The following is an 18,219-nucleotide window of genomic DNA, read 5'->3' on the forward strand; positions in this document are numbered from 1 at the left end:
AAGGAGAAACAACACAAACCCTACGCTTCAGAAAGTCCAACTGTCAGCATTTGAGCTTAGAAAGAAATCAAGGGTGACTCTGTAGTGCAGTACTGAAGGAGTGCTGCACTGTTGGAGATCTTCCAGCTGAGATGTTAAACTGAGGTTCCATTACCCTCCTATGAATGTTAAAAAGAACCTTTGGCACTATTTTAAAGAGGAGCAGCAGAGTTCTGGCTCAATTTATCTCTCAATCAACATCACAAAAATTGTCAGATTTGTTAGTGGTGGGATCTTGCTGTGAACAGTTGAGCTGCTTTGTTTCTGCATTACATTACAGTGACTACTCTTCATTGGCTGTGAATAATTTTGAGAATTCCAGTATTAATGAATGGCAGTAGATAAATGAGAAGCCCAGACAAAATTTAACATCCACCTATGTAAGGAGGTATTAGGATGGAGACCAAAGGCTTGGTTCAATGGATAGCCTTCAATCCAAGACTTGAAGGAAGCGTATTTATCGAGGGAATTTTGGGATTCAGCGTGGCAAAGCCGAGGCCTCCAGTGGGAGGGACACGGTAACGTGTGAATGACCACCTGGAGGGATTGGGGTGAGCAAGACGTCATTGGAGGGGTTTGATAGCAAGGATGAGCATTTTAGATCTGAGCATTTGTTTTAACACCCTGAAAATATCCCAAAGAGCTATCCAGCCAATGAAATACTCCTTGAAGTAGAGTATATGGGAAATGTAGCAAGCTTCAAAAGCGTCAACTGGATAAATGAGCATTTATCTGGTGCTAGCTGAAGTTAAGTATTGATCCAGGTGCTCTGCCCTACTCTTCAAACTATACCTTGCTAGACTTTTTGGGGGTTAGTTAAGAGTCATCCACATTGTTTTGGGTGTTAGTCTGGAGTCACAAGTAGGCCAGATTGATGGCAGATTTCCTTTCCTAAAGGGCATTGGTTAATGAGATACTCTTTTTAAAAAACAAATTGATTCACAGTAAACATTACTGAGTTTAGATTTATTCATAGAATTCTGCTATGGTAGGATTTGAATCAATATCCCCAGAGTAGTATACCAGGCCTCTAGTCTAATGACATTACTACAATTTCACCATCTCCCTTTAAGGATAAAGGGTCTTGAGTCATAGCAAAGGTGTTGCCTTCTAGTGTCTCAACTAACACTCAGCTTTTACTCAACGGCAGCCAAAACAAAATACTTGATTCTTGATCTCACTCTGTTTGTTTGTGAGATCTTGCTGCGTGCAAACTAGCAGGCCTAGACATTAATTAATTGCTTGAGAAGGGAATCATAAAGTATGTGGTACTTTGCTATGTATTCACTCATTACCTGGATGCAATTACATTTTGCTCAAAACATAAGTTTGGAACTTATCAGGACCAAAGCAAGAATACCAAATGATCACAATGATCCCAAGTGTGCTTATAGCTACATAAACGACCAATTAAAGATAATCATTACAGTCTGTAATGTCTATACTTACCAGAAAAGACAGAACTCTTCTATTAGCACTCACTTTCTACAAACAGGAGGAATGTATTCAAACCTTGTGACTTTCTTGAAATACTTGGGAGTTTGAGGAGCCTATAGTATGGAATTAAGGAGCCCTAGCAAAACTGGAGGCCAAGGGAAGCAGTTTGTTGGAGCCATAGCAACACAAAAGAAGATGCTTGTGGTTGATATTGGTGAGTCATCTCAACCACAGAACAATATTACAGGAGTTCATCAAGTTAGTGTCAGAAATGAGGATGTTTGCTGATAAATGCATAATGTTCAGCACAGCTCTCAACTTCTCAGGTATTGAAGCAGTCCTGCAGTAAGACCTGGACAACATACAGGCTTGGACAGACATGTGGCAAATAACAATGGTGCCATTCAAAAGCCAGAGAATGACCATCTCCAACAAGTGAAAATCCAACCATCACCCCTTGACATTTGGTAGCACTGCCATCACTGAATCCTCCACTATCAACATCTTGGGGATTATATTGAACAGAAACTGAACCCAACCAGCCATTTAAATACCACGCCTAGAAGAGCAGGTCAAAGGCAGCGAATTCTGTAGAATGGAGTCTGTCCATCATTTATAAAGTATAAGTCAGAAGTATGATGGGATACTCGCTACTTGTCTGGCTGAATGAGCTCCAACAACGTTCGAGATCAATACCATTCGGCACAAAGCGACTGTTTGGTTGGCTCCTTATCCATTACTTTCAATATTTCCTGCCTCCTCCATCAATGCACAGTAGCAGCAGTGTGTATTATCCCCGATACACTGCAATAACTCACCAGGACACCTTCAAGAGCACTTCCTAAATTTGTGACCCCTGAGAAGGACCAGGGCAACAGATATATGGGAACACCACTAAATGCAAGTTCCCCTCCATGCAGCACATCATCCTGACTTGGAGATGTGAATATTCCTTTGCTGTTGCTGGTTCAAAATCCTAAGAATATTTTTGTTCTTGACACCAAATAGACTGCAGTGTTTCATGAAGGAAGGCCATCACCCCCCTTCTCGAGGGCAGTTAGGGATAGGTAACAAATGCTGGCCTGCCTGGCCAGTGAGACCCAAAAACCGTGGAATGAATTAAAAAGAAAGTTCCCTGGGTGTTGCCATGGAGAAAGCTAATCAGTGTAGATTGGCCAGCCAATCAGCATCCTTGTGTCCAGTAGCATAAATTGTTGTGATTATTTGAATTTTGGCATTCTTGTGTTTGTCCTGATGAGTGCAAAATGAAATGGAAAGTTTCGGAAACATGTCTCACTTTTCAGCAAGATTGAAATGACAAATGACTGAAATATAATTTTGCTCTGACTGCTTGAAGTACAGCTAGCCATGTAAGTGAATAGTGAAGAGAGAGTGCAGCCTGGGCGATGAATCCACACAAATTGCAAGGACTGGAGAGGACGTTACCCTGCTAATGGTTTCATTTGTAGGTGTGATTTTGAACTTTGTGTGATCTGTAAGTGAACTCCTAAGGAAAGAAAAAGTGGGAGCCACTTGTCTTCACTTGGGGAGGCTCCTAGTTGCTTCAGTTGATGTTGCTTCCAAGCGTTTGAACCTCCGCAATATCGCTGCACATATCGGAAATCGTCACACAGGAATGTTGCAGTGCTAGCTGGGGCAGGAATCAACACATCCAGTGGGATCCCAGTTTTCAGGCGAGGCTGATGGGAACAACAATACCCAAGAAAAGCTGATTGCTACAGTGCAGGTAATTCAAGAGGGAGTTAAGTCTGTCTTATTTTCTTGGCTGTTTTACAAATTGGTTGAAAGGTAGGATGGAAGCAATTTAATGGAAGTTTTCAAAAAAATCGGATAATTACCGGAAGAAAAGACTTGTCCACGGGGTTGGGGCAACCAGACAGCTCTTTCACAGAGCAGCCCTGATGGTCTGAATGGCCTACTTCAACAGCAACATGTGTTTATATTAGCACCAATTAACATATTCAAAAATCCCAAGGCCCTTCCCGGGAACTTTACAAAACAAAATTTAATCCTGAGCCAGAAAAGGTATTAAGGCAAAATAAAACTCCAAAGAATTGCAGATGCTGGAAATTAGAAACAAAAACAGAAATTACTGGAAAATCTCAGCAGGTCTGAAAGCAGAGTGTCATACAACACGGAAACAGACCCTTCGGTCCAACTAGTCCATGTTGACCATAATCCCAAGTTAAACTAAACCCACCTGCCTACACTTGGCCCATATCCCTCCAAACATTTCTTATTCATGGGGAGGCAATGGCCTAGTGGTATTATCACTGGACTGTTAATCCAGAGACCCAGATAACGTTCCGGAGCACCTGGGTTCAAATCCTACTGTGGTAGATGGTGGAATTTGAATTCAATAAAAAATATCTGGAGTTAAGAATCTAATGATGACCATGAATCCATTGTTGATTGTCAGGAAATACCCGTCTGGTTCATTAATGTCCTTTTAGGGAAGGAAACTGCCATTCTTACTTGGTCTGTCCTACATGTGATTCCAGACCCACAGCAATGTGGTTGACTCTGAACTACCCAATGGGCAATAAATGCTGCCTGGCCAGTGATGCCCTCGTCCTATGAATGAATTTAAAGAAAACTTTCCCAACGTCATTTGAAAAGTTGTTACTGCAACTGGAAGTTCATTTCATATACTGTATGTTTAAAAACAAAAAACAAAAAAGAATTGCGCCTTGTGCCTTATTTAAATCTTTTTCATCTCACCTCACCTTAAAAACATGCCCCCTAGTTTCAAAAAATCCACCCTAGAGAAAATACATCTACCACTCACCTTATCTGTACCCCTCATTATTTTGTAAACCTCTATAATGTCATCCCTCATCTGTCTACACTCCAGTGAAAGAGTTCCCAGCCTTTCCCAGCCTATCCTACCTTTCTTTATGACTCTAATCCTCCACTTGTGGCAAAATCTTGGTAAATCTTTTCTGAACCTTCTCCAGCTTAATAATATCCTTCCTATAACAGGGCGACCAGTAATGGACACAGTGCTCCAGAAGAGGCCTCTGTGGAGAGAAAGACATTAAGGCAGTTGCTCAAAACCTTTTAAAGGTGGAAGGAGAGTTTTGAGAAGGAATCTTTTGGATGAGCGTGGGGCCCAAGCAGCTGAATGCATGGCTGCTTAATGGTGCAATTAAAATTAGCAGGTCCTTGTTGCAGAGTTAGAGAGCAGACATCATGAAGAGTAGTAAAGCTGGAGATTACAAAGATACAGAAGGCTAAGGCTATTGACAGTTGGACGTGAGGATGAGAATTTTCAAGTGCAGGTGTTGCTTGCCTACTTAGTGAGTGTGATGCTGATGTGCCAACATGAGTTGGCATCAGTATGAACATGGACATGTTATGGACCAGACCAGACCCCTCAAAATATTTTAAGAATGTAGACCAGATACTATATTTTTCTTATTTTTAATGGTAGATGTGAAGTGTGTGTCCCAGAGGTAATGTAACAAGTCAAACTACTCAATGTTAAGCAAAACACAATTTATTTAAACAGTACAGTTAAAATACAAACAAAAGATAGAGGAATTTGGAATAACTTAACTATTGGAAGACTCAACGGAATAATAGATAGCATACCTATTACTAAATAACTGTTCCAATATAGTAACATCCCATAAACATACCTCTTAGCAGAAAGGAAAATTCAGACGAAGATTCTTACATGCAGTTCTCCAACCCAAGAGGAAACAACATCAAAAGAGATTTCAGAGGAAGTAGCAGCTAGGAGTTATTTACTGATGCTTCTAATTCTTCTGGGACCCCAAACAGCTTCTGATTGCTAAAGCTAAAAAAAACCCCAGAAAGCCTGGTTTGTGACAACTGGCCATTCCCTTTCATTGTTACAGCTGTTTAAAAAAAAGGCCACCTAATTTATTTACTTAAGCTGTTTTCTGAGAAGTAACAATAGCGTGAATGAAGATTTCCACAGCAGATCAGCCGCCAGGGACAAAGCCGAGCATTGCTACAGAGATGGAGATAGATGGTCTTCAAGATGCCCTGAATGTGTGATTGGAGGCTTATCCCAGTGTTTGACACCAGGATTGAAAACAACCTGTGTTAAGAGGTGATGCCACATTCAAAGGTTTTGAAGAGGAGAGGAAGGATGGAGCTGGGAAAGTGGTTTGTAAAGATAGAGGTATCAAAGACTGGATTACCAGAGATCATGGTCTACATTCTTGGAGCATTTGATGAGGAATAGAGAGGAGCCCTTCAAACAGTTTGTAGGGAGCTGGGAATGCTGTTAAAAAGCAGTAATCTCAGGATTACTCTCACTGCCACACACTAGTGATCATCAGCATAGGATTGGTCACTCACGCGAGTGATTGGAGAATTGGTGAGAGAGGTGGGGCATCAGATTTCTGAGGCATTGGGACAGTGAAGGAACAGCACTATATTTCCAAGTCAGGATGGTGAGTGACTTGGAGGGGAACTTGTGACTGTTGGCATTCTCATGTATCTGCTGCCCTTTTCTTATCAATGGAAGTGGGCATAGCTTTTTGAAGAATCTTTGGTGAATTTCTGCAGTGTATCTTGTAGGTAGTACACGCTGCTGCTACTGAGCTTTGGTGGTGGGAGGAGTGAATATTTGTGGATGTGATGCCAATTAAGCAGGATACTTTGTGCTGGATGGTGGTCTTATTTTGTAACCTTGTGTGTGGTACCTCTTCAAATGCCTGTTGGAATTCTGAATACATCACATCTACTGGTTTCCCTTTATCTGTTGTGCTTTTTACTTCAAAAAATTCCAATAATTTCGTCAGGCATGATTTTCCCTTCATTGAGCCTTGTTGACATTGTTTGATCGTATTATGTATTCCTAAATACTCAGCTTTTGCATTCTTTATCACAAACTCTTAACATTTTCCCAGTTTCATAAGATAAGCTAAGTGAACTATGGCTAGCTGTGTATTGTTGCCTCTCCTTTTTGAATAAGGGTGGTGCATTGACAGTTTTTTTTATTTATCTGGGAGTTTTATCTCACTCAGAGGATTCTTGGAAGGTTAATACCAGTGAAATCATTGTTTCTGTACTGCACCTACTGTTCTGTATCTGAGGATGCACCTTATCATGTCCAGGGGACTTCCTCACTTTTATCACCATTAATCTCCCTCATACTTTTTCTCTGGTGATATCATTTTTGTACTAATTTCCTCTTCTCTTTCTGTCCCTTGATTATTTGGTAGTTTTGGAACGCCATTAGTGGTCTCTACTGTGATGACTGATACTAAGCATTTATTCAAATCCTCTGCCATTTACTAGTTCCCCATTATCATTTCTCCAGCTTCAATCCCTAAAGGGCCTCTGGTATTGCCACAGTTGGATTCCAAGAGGGCTAACACGTTGGTTTTGTTACTATCCCAGTGAATTTAAAGTTTTTTTTTGCTAACAGATTATTGGCGCATGACTTCAAGCTTTGAGATGCCTTCTATATGTTTACGAGGAGTTGGGGTCATGCAGGAGGATTGAAAAAGTAGATCTTGTTTGTACTTCATTCCTAGGACGCTGAGTGCAATGTTACTGTGCAACCTCTGTGACTCAGTTGAGCAATACTTAAATTATTCATAGCCTCTTACATTTCCACCACCACATCACTGCCCCCATCCCCAGACCACCACTGTTTTCGCTTCCCCTGAAGAGACTGCCAGGGTCCAGCCTGTATGATAACCTGAAGCATTATGACCTCCCATATCCGGAGGCCCTCTTCGACCATTTTAGCTTGAATACAAAGCCATTCTTCTACCTGGCTAAGAGTCTGTATCCTGGAATCTACAAGCCAAACGACACCTACTTCTTTGTGTTGTCTCTACATGACAAGAGTTTCTCACTGTGATTACATACACAGAACATTGACAGACTGGAGTGGGGTAGGGGGCCTTTTCAATTCTCTGCAGAGACAGCTGCAATTTTTTTTTCAATTTATTTGTTGGATATGGGTATTGTTGGCATGACCTTCATTAATTTTCCTTGAGAAGGTATTGGTGAGCTTCTTTCCTGAATCACTGTAACCAAGGGACATTCACAGTGCTGTTCGGGAGAGAGTTCTAGGATTCTTAACCCAACAAGCAGTGAAGGTATGGTGACACATTTCCCAGGATGGTGTGCAGCTGGGGAGGGAACTGCAGACAGCGGTGTTCTCATATATCTGCTGCGCTTGCCCTCATGGGAGTTAGAGCTTATGGGTTTGGAAAGTGTTGTGAAGTGGGCGTTGGTGAGTTGCTGTAGTTCATCTTGTAGACGGTGCACACTGATGGTGGTTACTGATGTTTCTGACCAAGTGAACAAACTGTGCCATTGACTTGCTGCACCCTGGACATGCCACTAAATGGAGAGAATGTTGTCACCTGATCCCAGCAGATGGGCAAAATCAATTTGTCTGTTTTACGTGAGATTGCTTGTGCATGTACAGATTCTAAAATTACAATTTCCAGCTGGCATTTTAGATTTAGATAGCTGACATGGAAGATTTATTTTTAAAGGGGCATTCTTAAGGAAATGTAACATTCAGTTATTTTAATTTTAAACATTAAAGAGCAGCACGGTGGCTCAGTAGTTAACACTGCAGCCTCACAGCACCAGAGACCTGGGTTTGATTCTACCCTCAAGTGACTGTCTGTATGGAACTTGCATGTTCTCCCCGTGTGTGCATGGGTTTCCTCCCACAATCCAAAGATGGGCTGGTTAGGTGGATTAGGTATGGGAAATGCAGGGTTATAGGGATAGGATGAGGGCGTGGGGTGCTGTTAAGAGGGTTGGTGTGGACTCAATTAGCTGAATGGCCTGCTTCCACATTACAGGGATTCTGTAAGCAGATTTTATCCACCTAATCTTTGCATTAGTTTTTCATTTCTGCCCCAATGTTGTTACACCTTTTTAATACTACACCTTAATTAGATCTGTACTAAAGTGACCCTGAATTGAATAAATTGAACTGACCAATGCTTCACTGTTCCTGGATATTGGTTTCTACGCGGTAATGGGTGAGGGTTAAGTTTGTGATAAGGAAACAATGCCGAGAAGGGCCAATGTAAATTAATGCCACAGGCTGTTGTGAAAGCAATATTTCATTTACATGCCTGTTCTATTAGGTGTTGCTCACAGTCAATATGCTGATATTTTCATGAAGCAGTTGGGATTCCTGCAGAGAAACTGGTAGAGGCTCCCAGGACATTTTCAACTACATGCACAGTGGTTAGCACTGCTGCTTCACAGCGCCAGGGACCAGGGCTCAATTCCACCCTTGGGCAACTGTCTGTGTGGAGTTTGCATACTCCCGGTGTCTCTGTGGGTTTCCTCCGGGTGCTCCAGTTTACATCCACAGTCCAAACATGTGCAGGCTATGTGGATTTCCCGTGCTAAATTGCTCAGTGTTCAGGGATGTGTAGATTAGGTGGGTTATGGGGGGATGGATCTGGATGGGTGCTGTGAGGGTTAGTGTGCATTGTTGGGCCAAAAGGCCTGTTTCTACACTCTAGGGATTCTTGCCTAAGCCCCCATTAAAATACATCTGTCCATTTCATTTCAACTATTGCCTGTGGTGATGAATTATATATAGAGTTTCACCTCTCTCTTGGCTGCATTTTTCCTGAATTTCCTCGTTCATGTCTTGGTGATCAAAAATTGATGATCGCTTTATTGACTGCACTTTAAATTGAAATATTCTCAGTGTCTACACGACCAAAACATATCGCAGCTTTAAAAGATCTCTATAGGTCATCCCTCCGTCATCTTTTCTTCATGAAGAAAAGGGAATCGGTCCACTTATTCAGCCTCTCCTTGAGGAATGTTTATTCCACATTTCTGACATCACCTACATTAAATTTCTCTGGTACCCTTCTCCAGTGCTTCCATTGTCATTTTTGTAACAATATGGTCACAACAAAACTCTACCTCCAACGATGTCCCCATGATAATCCGGAGGTCACTCTGTTTCAAATCCTTTCTGTAGCACAAGAAATTTTCAGGGATGCTTTTGCCAAAATATACAATGTCCAGTTGCATGATTCCCAAACTGGTCTTACATCTTGGAATGTCATTATTTAGAATTACAGCCTGGAAGAGGAAAAGTGTTCGGGAGAACAAGCAGACAAGGCATAAAACACTCAACACAAATCTGTAACTGAGCCACAAGTATCACACTCAGTTCTGAGGGTCACTCGACCCAAAACGTTAACTCTGATTTCTCTCCACAGATGCTGCCAGACCTGCTGAGCTTTTCCAGCAATTTTTGTTTCTGTCTCCGATTTACAGCATCCCGCAATTTTCTTTTGCTTTTCATACTCAGATTAATTAGATTGGATTGGATTGGATTTTAAAAGCTTTTATAAAATAAAATTCAACAAGTTTGGAAATGTTTTATGGAAGCTGTGACAAGGTGCTCACGTGGAGGCAAGCGGAAAAAAATAGCAGGGACTGTGAATTTTCAAAGCCTCCATGGGTGCCAGCAGACTGGGGGACAGCTAATGTGGCACTGTTATTCAAGGGTGGTGGGGATAAACTAGGAAGCTACAGGCCAGTAATAAGAAAAATACTGTAGATACTGGAAATCTGAAACTAACAGCAAATGTTGGAGAAACTCAGGAAGCCTGGCAGTGTTCATGGAGAGAGCAAGAGAAGTATGGTTAACACTTCAAGTCTGGTATGACTATTTAGAATTTGAAAGACATTGGAATTTTTATTTATATCTTTGACAGAGGCAGAGGTCCAGTGTAAAAAGATAAATGGTAAAAGATAATGTCAATTATCAAGAAGAGAGAGAGATGTGAGAGATGTGAAATAGTGTAAATTAATGCATAAAGAGAAGAAATAGGTCCTGTATACTAAAAGCAAATTAGAATGCTGTGTGCAGGGGTGGGGGTGGAAGAACATAAGGAGTTGATGAGATAATGCAGTTAGCTTCTGAATTTGTTGAATTTAATACAGAGACCTCAAGACTGTAAATTGCAAGTAACCACAGGCCAGTGATTTTTGTTTTAATATATTCTTCATTCACAGGATGAGGGCATTGCTGGCTAGTCCAGCATTTATTGCCCATTCCTAATTACTAGTAATCCACATTACTATGTCTGGAGTCACATGTAAGCCTGACCAAGTATGGATAGCAAATTCCCTTCCCTCAAGGACATTAGTAATAAAAGATGGGTTTGGCACCTGATGGGATTGAAGAAGTTCAGAGAGGCAGAATTAATCTCCACTTAGAGGCATAGATTAGTCAAGGATTGAGCACGGGTTTATCAGGAGGAGATAATATCTAACAAATTGGATTGTATTTTGAAGTGACTAGGTGGGTAGATGAGGGTAGTGCAGTTGATGTAGTCTACCTTGCTTTGACAACAACTTGCATGACAGATTCCTTAAGAAGCTAAGAGCCCCAGGCTTGAGGGTAGTTGGGATCCAAAACTGGCTTCATGGCAAGAAGCAGAGGATAATGATCGCAAGGTGTTTTTGTGATTGAAAGCCTGTGCTGAGTGGAGTACCACAATGTTGGGTACCTTGCTGTTTGCAGTTCCCATCATTGTTTTAGTCACTATTGTAGCCTGGGCTAGATTGATTCAGTTTTGGAGAGACTAAATAGGCCCAGCCTATTTACTTCACAAAAAAAAAGGAGAAGGCTGACAGGAGACCTGTTTGGCATACAAGGTTAAGGGGTATTGGTAAGGAGATAGAGGGGCTAGTAAACAGGATTCCAGCTTTATGGTACGGAGTAAAAGTTATGGCAGAGATCAGAGGATAACTTTTTTTCATCCAGAGGGTTATGGGTATCTGGAACTCTCTGCTTAGAAGGGTGGTAGAGAAGTGACTGCTCCAGGCATTTAAATAATATTTAGATAAAACATTTAAATACCAGAACATAAAGGCCAACTGCTAGAAAATGGGATTAGATATACACTTGATGATCAGCAGGGTCACAGTGGACCACAGAGCCTTTTTCTGTGCTGTAAAGCTCTGACATTTAGCAATTCAGTTGTGTAAAATAGCATAATTTTAATTTGTCTTAAAGCATACATGAATGAGAAATTTAACAGTGTGTCAAGCAAGACCGTGATTTTTATTTCAATGGATTCAATGCAGTTATTAAATTGGCAAATACATGCAGCTGCCTATATATCCCAACACACCTGAGTCATACACTTACTGGAGCTGAGACTGTAGAGCTCATCAAATTTTGTGATCACTTTATTGGCTTATATGATACAGTGTGCAAAGATATAAATTACTGGAGGAAGGCTAATTTCCAAACCTCATTTTCACTCATCATAAACAATAAAAGGATTGAAAGTTTCACAGATGCAAGTTTTTTTTTTAAAAATCAACCCCCACCACAACCCAAGCTTAATTTTGGAAAGTGATGGATGTAAGTACCAGGGATGAAATTGAATTTGTGCCCTTATTTGGCAGTCAGTTTCTGTTCATAGAAAAGCCTCACGTGAAAAAATTATCCAAAGCTGATTGTTTCTGAAACAACAGAAACTGCAGTGGCTACAAGAGAATAATCATGCTTAGAGAGCTGGTGCTGATAAGATAGGCTGAATGGCCTCCTTCTGTACAGCAATTCTCAGAGTATATTGCAAAAAAAGTCATTAACACTCGGACAATCTTTCATCCCATAGCTGTGTCAAAGAAGCCATTTCTCTTCCGTTCAGTTACACATTTCTTTTTGCAGAATCACAAGTTAAAAAATGTCTATCCACCTTCAAAACATTAAAAATCAGATTAATTTCCTTTTCTTAAAAAGACAAATTTCAACATTTATAAATAACCTTGCTCAAACTCATTTCCATTTCAAGCTATTAAATGTGATGACATCTTATGTATATTGTTATATTAGATTAATCATGAACACAGGCAATAAATGCTACTAGATGCACATTTGACAGGAAAAAGTTCTATTTCTCAAGCCTACAAACTCAGACATGTTCACTAATCCATTATTTTTAGCCTGCTGCTTGGTTGTACAGAATTGAATATTGCTGAAAAGGAAGATTTTGCTGAAATTTTTGACTGTGCGCTCATCAAGACAAACCTATCGGCGCATTTATCTCGTGCAGTATAAATTTGAGATTGTTTGAATTTTGGCTTTCTTGAATTAGTCCTGATGAATGCAAGATAAGAAACTTCAAAACATCTCTCTTTTCAGCAAAATTCAATAAATTTATTTAAATTACATTCCTTTCTTACTGAAGGCAATATAAAACCCAGATTGCATCAGTGTGGGGAAATCTTGGTCACAAGGAGCTGTACTCTCAGCTTTTCTAATTAATATTAAATCAGATTATTCCAATTGCCACCAATTTTGATTTTTTTTGAAGAGAATTCAGTTATATGTTTTCAAGAATAGAGTATTTGGCTAGCATCCTGGTTTACATTCATCCTTCAATAACAGCACTAACAACAGATTAACTAGTCATTCATGTTCACTGTTGGACCCTGCACTGTACAAAATGGTTACTGTGTTTACCTGCATAACAGTGGTGCCTAAACTTCAAAAGTAGTAAACTGATTGCGACATGACTTGAAATACTCTGAAAGACAATGTGTAAGTGCAAATCCTATAAATTCTGGCAGAGTTCCTTTGGAAATAAATTTCAATATGCTGAATAATTTTGATTTATGAAATCAAACATGATTCTGTAGATCTCACAAATAGCTAATTCTGGAACGGCCACTTCATTCTCTTGAATCAAACTGACACACTATCGATTTGCTCCTTGTGCTTTCCAGTGGAAATTGATCATGGATAGCATTTCTCCTTTTATTCCAACTCCAGTGCAGGTCTGGGAAATAACAGATTTCTTGGCCAGTGTGCTCATACTGTTAGCTATGGACAGTATAAGTAGTGTGGAAGAAATAAATAGAAAATCTTTTCTCTGCAAGTAAGGGCTGCCTTTTTGGACAGCTGTCAGACAACATTACAGAGACGATGCAATGCATTTAGTGCATTTCATACCGCAAACCATTTTTTTTCCCTCTGGAAAACATATCTTGTGAAAATAATAGATAATAAAGTGTGAAGCTGGATGAACACAGCAGACCAAGCAGCATCTAAGGAGCAGAAAAGCTGACGTTTCGGGCCTAGACCCTTCATCCTCTCTGATGAAGGGTCTAGGCCCAAAACGTCAGCTTTTGTGCTCCTGAGGTGCTGCTTGGCCTGCTGTGTTCATCCAACTTCACACTTTATTATCTTGGATTCTCCAGCATCTGCAGTTCCCTTTATCTCTTGTGAAAATAATAGGCTGAGTTTGGTAAAGGGATTTCAGTCACACTGCTAGATGTTTTCATCAGAATCTGAAGTGGAATTGTGATCACTGGTGTATTCATTTGCTGCTTCCTCCAATGGACCCATTGTGCCATCCGGTTTAACCCTCATTGGCTTAATTATCTGCTCCCTGGAAAGAAAAGTTAATTTCCATGAATGGTTGGGCTCATACTTTACTGCTTACCAAAAGCTTTCAATAGAAAAAGTCAAAAATATTCCCCAAAACATCATTATGCCAGAATTGATTTAATGGTTCATAATGCAAGTCAAATCCTAATGAAGGGGATTTAAAACCACTCTCTCAGTCACTGGCCCCCTTAATGATATTTACCCAACCTACTGCCACAGCTCCCCCAAAACCCCCACCCTTCCACAGCATCCGCAACCCAACTTCCATCTCAACACTCTCTCGTGTCAAAATAGATTTAATTTCAGTAAATAGAATGATCTTGTCTTCCAAATGCATCCTGTGTGAATTCAAGTGATCTTTAAGTATTTTCCAGTGGTTTCAGACTGGCAAGCTCCATGTCATATTGTCATTGTTTAGGAGAGTTTAATTATAAAATTGTCAGTCAGTTTAATCTCTTCAAAGGGAACTTTTTATACTTCTTCACAGATAATCCAATTACATCTATCCTGTGTTCTGCCTGCCTTAAAGATGATTTTCTAATCGAAAGCATAAGCTGCACTATGCACAAATACAACACAAGTTGCCTCATAACGTGCATTAAAAGTTTTACAAGTTTACGGATTAAAAACTTTAAAAAAGTTTAGACTTCACTCACTTGTGTCAATTTAGGTTTTTCTTTCCCTCATTGTTTTATGTGATATTAGGATAACTGACAAGACTAGCATTTATTGTGCATTCCAAATACCCTTTGGAGGTTGTAACCTGCCTTCTTGAATTCCTTTTGTGCATCTGGTGTAGTTACAGCCATTGTGTTCATAGGGAGTTCTAGGAATTTGACTCAGGTGACGGAATGGTGATGTATTTGCAAGTCAGGAACGTGGGGGGCTTGGAGGAGAATTTGCAGGTGGTGGTGTTCCATGTGTATGCTGTGCTTGTCCTTCTAAAAGATAAACTTCATGCAGATGGGGGATGCAGTGTATATGTACATGCCACACAGTGCTGTGTGCGCATTTGTGACAGAGGGACTGAATGTTGAAGCTGACAAATGAGGTGCTGATCAACAGGTCACTATATGTTCAACATACTCCACACTGGCAAGCAAAGTTACCACACACTCATTCCACCCGACTATGTAGCACAGACCACACAACAGCAGGAAAGTTATTGGAAATCCATGACCTGTTCCTTCCCTCCCATTCACAAACATACAAATTAGAAGCAAGGTAGATTCACACTGTTGGGTCTGCTCCTCCAGACAATACATTACTGCTGACCAGATTACTCCATGTTCCTGCCAATCCAAAGACCTTCCAGGTTCTTTCTTATCAAGAATCTACCTACTTCTCAAAAACATCCAAAGACTCTGCTTTTGCTGGAACTCTGTTCCTCAAAAGGGCAGTGAAAGTATATTTTTCTCTTTTGAGGAGAGTTCCAAAGACTCATGACCATTAGGAGGAAAAAAAAAGTTTGTTTATTTCTGTTTAAATGGCCATTCCTTATTTTCAAACAAACAGTGAGCTCCCCGCTCCTTTGAGATCCTCCTACAAGAGCTTTTCTTCCCTGATGTAGCCTGGCCGAGACCCCTCAGGTTTCAATTAAATCACCTCTTACTCTTCTAAATACAGGCAGGCAATGGCTAGTGACATTATTGGTAGATAATTAATCCAGAGACCCCAGTTTGAATCCTGCTGTCGCAGACAGTGGAGTTTGGATTCCATTAAAAAATTCTAATTAAGAGTCTAATGATGACCATGAAATCAGTATTATTTGTTAGTAAAACTCATCTGGTTCACTAATGCCCTTCGGGCTACGAAATCTGCCATCATTACCTAGCCCGAGCTACATGTGACTCCAGACCCACAGAAATATGGCTGACTCATCAGTATTTTGTTAATACTGTAAATGCTGGCCTATCCTGACATCTAGATCCTTTGAATGAATACAAAATAGTTGAGTGGATACAAGGCTATCCTATCCGACCTTTCCTCAGAAGAAAAGCCATTAATTCCAGGTATTCGTCTGATAAACCTTCTGTGGGCTAATGCAGTTAAGTCTTTCCTTTAGAAAGAAAACCAATAGTGTACACCACTACTCCAATTAAACAGGGCATTAGTGACACATCTAAAGTATAACCTTCCTACTTTTGTATTCAAGTCCCTTCATAATAAACAACAACATTCTATTACCTTTACAGATGACTTGCTGTACCTGCATTTTAACCTTTCACATTTCATGTACGACACCCAGATTCCTCTGTATTTCAGAGCTCGAAATTTTTTACTATTTAGATAATACATTTCTTTCTTTTCCCTGCCAAAATGGAAAATTCCACATTTTCCGCACATTATACTCTATTTGCCATGTCTTTGCTAATCACAACCTATTTATATACCCTTTCTAGCTTCCTTATGGCTTCTTCACAACCGAGGTTCCTACCTATGTCATCAGCAAAGTAAGCAACCATACTTTCTGCTCCTTCAACCAAGTCATTTATATAAACTGTAAAGAGGTCAAGGACTTACAGTGCTGATCCTTGTGGCATACCACTTTTATATCCTGCCAACCAGAAAATGAGATGCATACTATTTCCTTTTAATGAATGTTTTTGAACGGTACCAATTTGTCACCCGCTATACCAATGAGCTTTTATGTTCTGCATAGCCATTGACCTGACAATTTTTCAGAAGACATTTGACAAGATAAGTACAGGCAGTTCCCCGGGTTACAAGTGGGTTCTGTTCTTGAATCCATTTGGAAGTCAGTTTGTTCAAACAGGACAACATAAAGTAGCTGTTCAAAAGTACAGAAAACATTTGGATGTTTAAAATTACACCCATGAAGGATGGTGTTTGCAACTCGGACATCGATAAAGCGGGGAGGTCCCATACAGTACATCCATCAATTCCCCTTTATTCACAGCACATTACTTCCTCAGACAACGCCAGTAAATTGGTTAAACATGACTTTCTTTCTTTGTACAACAGTGCTGAATCAGATCTCTACATATCTCACTTATCTTGGGATGAGTTTTAATCCCATGACTGTACCTGCACCATGCGCTCATTTCCCAAGCCAATTCAACCGTACCGTAACAAACACCATGTGATGAAAACAGAGGCTGTTGAGGCAGAGATCATTGCTTGAACTTCAAATGAGAAATAAACTGAAACGTAAGCTTGCTCGAGCCTGTAGCTGCCTGTGCTGTTCATTTCTGCTCCAGAATAGGAGCACCACAATACTCTCCATCCATAGTGAAAAATAAAACAAAATTGCATCCCATCCGAATATTGCCAGGAACTGCACAAAATCTGGATAGTCATTCAGGGCTGAAGCAACTGCAGCAATCAGTGAACTCACTAGTACAAATATCCAATAAAAGGTGTTCCCTAATAGCAAGCTGGGGACTGAACCAGCCTGCAACCCGGCTGTAGGTGTAAATGTAAACCATCAAGGGTAATGGTGGTTCTGCAGGTTTCAGAGTTCAGGTTGAAATGCTACCATATTGAATGTCTGTTTAAAATTAAGTCAAAAGGCACAAAATGGTTGATCACAACATTGAGGCCATTTGGCCCCTTCAGCCTGTTCCTACCATTCAAGTAGATCCTGTGTCTTACCCTTTTTCTCTCAGCTTTCAATAATAAATCTTGATATTTAACCAATTAGAAACAATTAATCTCTGTTTTAAAGACTTCAAATGATCCCAAGCGTCTACAACATTTTCAGAGATAATTTTCCAGGTTTCCACCACCCTTTGCTTGAAATAGGGTTTCTCAACATGGCCAACAAAAGGCTGATCTCTAACTTCAGATCATAACTCCACATTCTGGACTGCATAATCAAAGAATTTTATTCATATATAAGCCTTTTATTCATATATAAAAAGCAGTAGGTTAACTAGAGAAAGGATTGGCCCACTTAAGGACAAAGAAGGAAAGTTACGCATTGAGTCAGAGAAAATGGGTGACATTCTTAATGAGTACTTTGCATCGGTATTCACCAAGGAGAGGGACATGACAGATGCTGAGGTTAGGGATAGATGTTTGATTACTCTAGGTCAAGTTGGCATAAGGAGGGAGGAAGTGTTGGGTATCCTAAAAGTCATTAAAGTTAACAGGTCCCCAGGTCCGGATGGGATCTATCCCAGGTTACTGAGGGAAATCGAGAGAGGAAATAGCCGAGGCCTTAACGGATATCTTTGCAGTGTCCTTAAACACGGGTGAGGTCCTGGAGGACTAGAGAATTGCTAATGTTGTCCCCTTGTTTAAGATAGCAGGGATAATCCAGGTAATTATCAGGGCAGCACAGTGGTTAGCACCGCAGC

General features: G+C 40.4%; 1 protein-coding gene across 3 annotated transcripts in view; it reads right to left on the minus strand.

The window, feature by feature from the left end:
• Positions 1-13,668: 13,668 nt before the first annotated feature.
• The window catches only part of ric8b (RIC8 guanine nucleotide exchange factor B), a 49,039-nt gene continuing 44,488 nt past the window's right edge, over positions 13,669-18,219 (minus strand). For all 3 annotated transcript variants that reach the window (XM_048548448.2, XM_048548450.2, XM_048548451.2), the window contains one exon: positions 13,669-13,898. In XM_048548448.2, coding sequence (XP_048404405.1) covers positions 13,778-13,898 — 121 coding nt within the window. In that variant the 3' untranslated portion in view covers positions 13,669-13,777. The remainder of the gene's footprint in view (positions 13,899-18,219) is intronic.

This window comes from Stegostoma tigrinum, chromosome 18 (assembly GCF_030684315.1).
Source record: "Stegostoma tigrinum isolate sSteTig4 chromosome 18, sSteTig4.hap1, whole genome shotgun sequence".
Lineage (NCBI taxonomy): Eukaryota > Metazoa > Chordata > Chondrichthyes > Orectolobiformes > Stegostomatidae > Stegostoma > Stegostoma tigrinum.